General features: G+C 39.8%; 1 protein-coding gene across 2 annotated transcripts in view; it reads left to right on the top strand.

Annotated features, from left to right (window-relative positions):
- The window catches only part of LOC101851376, a 19,830-nt gene that overhangs the window by 7,616 nt on the left and 4,986 nt on the right, over positions 1-7,228 (top strand). For both annotated transcript variants that reach the window (XM_035972917.1, XM_005110524.3), the window contains exons 2-4: positions 2,740-2,930; positions 3,332-3,530; positions 4,522-4,646. In XM_035972917.1, the coding sequence (XP_035828810.1) occupies positions 2,740-2,930; positions 3,332-3,530; positions 4,522-4,646 (515 nt within the window). The remainder of the gene's footprint in view (positions 1-2,739; positions 2,931-3,331; positions 3,531-4,521; positions 4,647-7,228) is intronic.

Below are 7,228 nucleotides of genomic sequence, written 5' to 3'. Positions count from 1 at the left end.
GGGGTCTTTGGCTCCAGTAAGAAAAGTGTAAGAAAGGGGGGGGGTCTTGAACTAATGTAATATTACACTTTTGTGAGGTGAAAAAAATATTTTTGACATACTGATGAACACTGCCTTTGTTGATGATAACTATTTCACTTTTCGTTTTCAGCATAATGATCAGTAATAACAGATACAGTGGAATCCTGATAGTCAACTTGCTTAATAGTCAACTCTTGCTTACAGTCAACACCTCACTGTGGTCCCGTTTTTTACCTTCTTTGTCTTAGTAATTTTAAGTAGATCTAATTGTGTTTCTGATACAGTCAACCGCTTGAGTGTTAAGCTTGCGTAAAGTCAACAATTTGGGGCTAAATCCCTAGATGAATTCATTTAAGAAGAGATATTTCGCCTGAGCTAGTGGTATGCACACCCCCAATTACTTTGTGCTTTCATTACCCTTTGGTGACAACTTCAAAATTATACTCCCCGAAATTTAGATTGCATCTGGATTACCAGGTACTTTGTAATTTTATAGCTGTCATCTTCAATTTTCAATGGCCAGTAATGGATAAAGTAAACTTTACTCAAAGTTAACATTTTTTTTAATGTCCGGGGTGTTGACTTTATCAGAATTCCACTGTAACTTGTTTTATTTGTAATTAAGGCTCTTTTGTCATTGACATGAGTTTCAATTTTTTCCTTATTAGTAAGAGTGTAAGCAACATTTTGCTTGAATGATTTACTCTAATAATCGTGAGGCAGCGTGGTGAAATCAGGCGCTCGTCAAAATAATGAAAGTGAAAAAACTGGCATTTTCCCGCAGGTTTTGGAACTTTTATTGAATTTTTGTTTTCCCGCTAAACACCTTTTACGTCCATATAATAACACATTTCTATGTGAATTTTACTGAAAAATGTTAATTAAATGCACAAAATATGCAATTTTTTCAGTTTTAAAGGCTCTCAAGCTATTGAAGTTATCAAACTTTCGCGGCCGTTTTCTCACTACATTTACCTCTGAAACCAGGTGACTCACGCCTCTTTCAATTGCAAATATTTCAACTTCTATTCAGCATAGATGAATATTGTTTTCATCAAAAGGGAGGCAAATGGACAGGCTTTAAGATGATATCAATAACTCCGTATGCCTCAAAACTGACGAGCGCCTGATTCCACCGTCATGTCGTGACACCTATTATTTTTTAGTGCATATATTATTATGGGCATGTATGTGAGTAGTATGCATGTTTTTCATGAATATTACGTAAAGCGCATAGAACAATGATTGTTTCACGGATTTGCGCGATATAAAATGTGTCATATTATTTTTATCATTATAATCGAACAATGTGATATTACGGGAGTGGGTGGGGGGGGGGGGGGGGGGGGGGGGGGGGCCAATGTAAGAAAAGTGTAAGAAAGGGGGGGGGGGGGCAAAAAGTCCAAAAAAGGTGTAAGGTTATATTTGAACAGCCTCTAATGACATATTTCCAAACAAAACTTTGAATAAAACCTGTCACTTCCCGGGTGATTCCTATGGCCTACCAAAACTACTCAAATCGCCTTCTAGTGAGCAATATTGCCCAGATTTTTAAGACTGCTTCAGATTCTACTTGGGACAGGGTGCCTTTACGTACTTCTATCAGGACCAACAGAGTCCAACTGGGATACTGAGTATCATCACTGCAGAAATATTGAGAGATACTGGATAGAAGAAGCTATTCCTTAGGTGATTTGTAATTGTTTTTTGGTGTTTTTGTAAGTGTTTTACGGCGCTCGCAACTGCACTAGGTCATATGAGCGCGTGGATACATTAAACATTTTCAGTTGGTAGGAAATTTAGAATTTTACACGAGTGGCGACCGAAGCCTGCTCTTATCGATTTTAGACCACCAAGGGATCTTTAACCTGCGCAACTTGCCCACGGGCCCTCAGAGATTTTACGCCCTTGTCCGAGAAGGCTAGGTGTAGATCTTTCCAACCAGAAGATCAGTGGTGTGGCTGAAAGACAGCAGTAAGAAGGAGCCAAAGAGTAGCAGCAGAAAGGCTGCAGAAAGAGCCAAGAGCCCAGTGGAGGGGGCAAAGGAGGTGAGGGGGTGGGAGAATAAAGTGGAGACGAAAGCAGACGACAGAATAGTTCAAGAGAGAAGGAAAGAAGGTGAAAGGAGACAATTTTTCTAGAAGAAAATGTTTCGGTCGCTACCAGGATTCGAACCCGGGACATTTGAATGAGAGGCGAACACCTTAACCTTTAGGCCACGAGAGCCCACCGCCCTCCACCCCCCCCCCCTCCTTTACAGGATTGAAACTTATGTCTTCTACGTATGACGCCGAAAAGTCTAACCATCACACCACAGATACAGGTTTGGCGAAAGGGAAAGGCAGGGATAATTAACAATAATTTGTTAACTCTTCTTCACTGACGTCTTTGCTGTCAGAATGTTGGTTTTAGTAAGAGTTTTACGGCACTTGAAACAAAAATAGGTAATAATATAGGTCCCGAAGATTAGAGGTCTGTTTTACTTTTAAAAAGTAACATGCAAAGAAGAGGAAGAGATCGACAGATAATATTTGATAAGACAGAAGGAGCAACCACCTCAAGATGCCTGCCAACCCCATACTCACTTTTACCATTTCACCTAAACATTATCTCGGGTAAAAGTAAATGTTAGCACCCCACCCAGTTTGAAATGAGTGATCCAGCTTTACCTCTACCGTTTCTGTAAGTAACCCGCTCATTGGCCTTACTATTCAACAGGTGGACCCTGAACCTGTGCTGTTGCTGATGCTGCACACCGTCATCAGTGGCTGTATGCTGTATGACGTAACAAGCACTTTGTGTGTCATAGTAGCCGGTATGACGTCACTCATCTGTCTCGGAGGATATGAGGTGCACGGGGAGCGCGTTGCTGTGCTCGTCATTTCTACTCTTATCACTGCCATTTTAGGGTGAGTTGTCCTCTTGCTTCCCCCCCTCATCACACGGAACTTGATCACGAGACAAAATATCGACGTGTGCTTAGAGATAATTAATTTAGTAGATAAAATGAATAAGTTGAACCACGAGGAAATTCATCTGGTTCGAATCCAATTAAGTTTAGAGCTTTTTTTGTGTTCAGAGATTTGCTTTAAAAAAAAAGCGCACTGTTAGAGAACAAGATCGAAATATGCAGAGTCTCTCTTTCTCGCTCTCGTTCGCTCTCGCTCGCTATCGCTCGCTATCGCTCGCTATCGCTATCTCTCTCTCTCTCTCTCTCTCTCTCTCTCTCTCTCTCTCTCTCTCTCTCTCTCTTTCTCTTTCTCTCTCTCATGTTAAATCAAACGTAAGAGCATGATACTATCATCCCCAGAAAACCGTTGGCGATCATTGCCTGTGTGGTTGTTGGAGTCGTCATTGTTGTGGCCAAGTTGCGTCCCTTGAGACCTCCGATGCTCCTGCTGGTGGCTTTGAGCTTCATAGCCTTGACCTTGCTGGTGAACCGTGCGGCTGGGTCTGTCCTGGTCTTCGTCCTCATGGGCATCATAACGGCTCTGTTTGTCGTCAACAAGGTGAAGTTTCGGAAAACAGAACAATGTAATACAAAGTCATGTATAACTTGCTTTGTCGGGGGTTTTTTTGGAGACGTTAACGTCCAGCGGGGCACATTAGAGACACCAGCGCTTGTAGTGTTGTGGTGAGACGCTTGGCCATCGCATGTATGCAGAAGAACCGAGTTCGATTCCCATATTATAACGAGATTCTTGACCTTCTGCTGGGACGTTGCATAATTCTCAACCCGGATTTATCCTGACAAGCAGCGTCGAAACCCGCCACCTAAACAATCTCAATTGTTTCGACACGGGGTATAAAACACCTACATAAAAACAAATACTTGATGATGATGTGAATATCTTTGTTTCTTTATCTATCTGCCTCTTTGTGAGTCTGCATATCTGGCTGTTTCTGTATGTGTGTGTGTGTGTGTGTGTGTGTGTGTGTGTGTGTGTGTGTGTGTGTGTGTGTGTGTGTGTGTGTGTGTGTGTGTTTCTGGGGGTTTCTGGGGGTTTTTCTTGGCTTCCTTTTGGGCCACTCCCACCCACCTCCCGTCATAGATTGCAAAGCTCATATAGTTTGCTATTGGGCTGGAATATGTGCTGTACAAATGCTACTTTACCAAATCTTGTTGTTGTCAGTGAAAATAATAACCATCTTGAAAATACATGTAGATCTAGTAATAATAATATTAATAATAACGATAGTAATAACAATGTTAATAATGAATAAAATGATAATAATAATAAATAAATAAATGAATAGATAAAAAGATAATAATTAATTAAATAAATAAATAATGAAAACGATAATGATAATGATAATAATTAATTCGTCCAACACGAACAGCTGATGGCTTTTAATTTCCAAAGATGGAGAGAAGTTGTTGATCAATGTAGGAGCTAGTAACTTTAAGAGAGAAAAGTTAAGTACAAATTATAATTGCAAGACTGAAACATATTACTATGTTATACTATGGCATACCATAGCTGAAATCTTGTCCTCCAGGTTTCGTCAGACGATGACCTTCCACCCAGGACCTCGACCCGCTCCCACCACAACAGCGGTAACAACAACAGCAACCACAGTGGACAGCATTCACCTGTTCCCAACGGATACTTACAGCTCAGCAAGTCAGTCAGAGTTTGGGAATAAATCATATCTCTCGTCGGCAAGTGCTTCAAATGTTCTAAGCCCATCGAGAACAATTACTCCGGAAAGAAAAACAAAATCATTTGTTAAAACAGTTTTATCTACTAAATATTATATAGATCTACATTTTCTTAATTTTTTCAACATTTAGAATTTGAATTTTGACAAAACATTTCTTGAGCATATTATGCAACCTATACCAAAGATTTTTAAAATGGTGGGCTTAGTACATCTGAACTGGTAGCCGGCAGTTTGTATTTTGCGTTTTGTCTCATAAAGGTTACTTTTGGTGTCTGTTGAATAGTAATTAAAACTTTTCAATGTTGTGTAGATGGCACTAGCTTGATTCCATAACGGGGAATAAAACGCAAATTTGAGTGCCTCTGACTGATGGGATATGATATTCCCACTCAGCCTGGGTTGACACATGCTAATCCCACTATTTGGAAATGTTCTGAAATTGTCCCCCTTCCAAAGAAAGAAAAAATTACTGAAATGAATGACCTGAGGCCAATAGCCTTATCATCGGTAGTTATAAAATGTCTAGAAAAAATTGTGCTAAAAATACTACGAACGTACATAGAACCCACCCAGGACCCTCTACAATTTGCATATCGTCACGGGAGAAGTGTGGAAGACGCCATTTTACTATTTCTTGACAACATATATAGACATTTAGACAAGCCTAAAACATACTGTAGGATCCTGTTTGTTGATTTTTCGTCAGCCTTTAATACTATCCAGCCAGCTATCCTTTTAAAGAAATTAGAAAACATAGGTGTTAACGTCAATTTAATATCATGGATAGGCAATTTTCTTACCAACCGAACCCAGTATGTAAAATTAAAACATTCTTCATCGACATACATCACAACAAATACAGGGGCCCCTCAAGGATGTGTTTTGTCACCAGTTTTATTCACACTATACACGAACGATTGCCAAATAAACAACATTAACATCAAGTTGATAAGATTTGCAGATGATCCAACTATAATTGGGCTAATTCAGGCTGACCATAACGAAACCGCTTACCGGAATGTTGTACTTAATTTTTCTGAATGGTGTGAAAATCATAAGCTGCTTTTAAATGTGAAAAAAACAAAAGAACTTGTCGTTGATTTTAGAATAAAGAAACTGCCCCTGCAGCCACTCAAAATGAAACGTGAAAACATTGAGCAAGTGTCAGACTATAAGTATTTGGATGTTACAATAGACAAGAAACTCAACTGGCGTGTCCACACTTCTCTCCTGCATTTTAAAATTGATAATACAGTAATGTCCATGTTCTACCATTCAACCATAGAAAGTATGATCAATTTTTGTATAACAGCATGGGCCGGGAACACAAGATAACAAGATAAAGAAAAATTAAATCGACTAATACGGAAAGCATGTAAAATTTCAACATCTTCATTCCCCTACTTGGATGAATTGTACATAACAGCTCGCACTAAGAAAATTAATTCCATCTTTTTAGACAACAAACATCTCTTATTCCCTCAAATAAAAACATCAGCCAGAAATAAAAAACCCATGCTTCTGATCTGTAACAAAGAAAGATACAGAAGGTCATTTTTACCATCATCTATCAAAATGCTTCCATCTTAACCATCTTGTTTAGTGTACTTACGACCTTAGAGCATGCATCAAAATAACATTGACTGTGTATCTAGCTTACGACTATTATTGTTTATATTGCTGCTCATTTATATTATGCATGTGATTGCAAGCCTACTTGTGTGTGCATGTGTGTGCAGGTGTGTACGTGTGTGTGTGTGTTTGTGTGTGTGTGTGTGTGTGTGTGTGTGTGTGTGTGTGTGTGTGTATGTGCGCGTGTGTGTGTGTGTCTGTACTCGTGGAGGAACACCAAACCAATGTGCCAGGATCTGGACAATAAAGATGTATCTTATCTTATCTTATCTTATCTTAACCGTGAAAGCAGGGTTGTAGCAGCCCGCCTCTAAATGTTCTAAATTTCGTCGTTGTCTGCGTAAAACAGTTACAATATGTACAAAAAGACATTGTTTCCACCCTTTTCCAGTAAAATAATCCGAATTCATTTTCCGAGACAGACTTTAATCACTGGTGTCTTTGGTACTGAAGTCAGCTGCTTCGCTGTAGCACGCAGGAGATCCGAGTTGAATTCCCGAATGAAGAGAATTTTTATAGAGTATTTCCATCTTTCTACTGGGATGTTGCATCTCTCTCGGCCCGGGTTGGCTCTGAAGGCTGGGATGAAGCCTGCCTCCCGAATTATCTAAATTGTGTCTATGGGGGCATGTTAGGGGATAGACAAGTGAGAGGAGGGTTGTGAACAATCCTCAAACAGCTACGTGTTCTGGAATACCTTGTTCTCGCAAGGCCACTGGAGACGACTTCGCCACTCCCAGAATACAGGGTTCCATCTCAGTCACAATACGATCACTTTCGAAATTTTTCAAAGTCTCATACCTTATGTCCCCTACGTGTCGAACAAAATGTATGATGGTTCTACTTCATAAAATAGAAGAACAGGAGGCTAATGACACTCTAACTCTAAGGCCGGTCCCAGAGTGGCTCT

Source organism: Aplysia californica, unplaced genomic scaffold (assembly GCF_000002075.1).
Source record: "Aplysia californica isolate F4 #8 unplaced genomic scaffold, AplCal3.0 scaffold00905, whole genome shotgun sequence".
NCBI classification, from domain to species: Eukaryota; Metazoa; Mollusca; class Gastropoda; order Aplysiida; family Aplysiidae; genus Aplysia; species Aplysia californica.
Note: the sequence above shows the minus strand (reverse complement) of the source record. Positions and strands in the feature narration are given on the sequence as shown.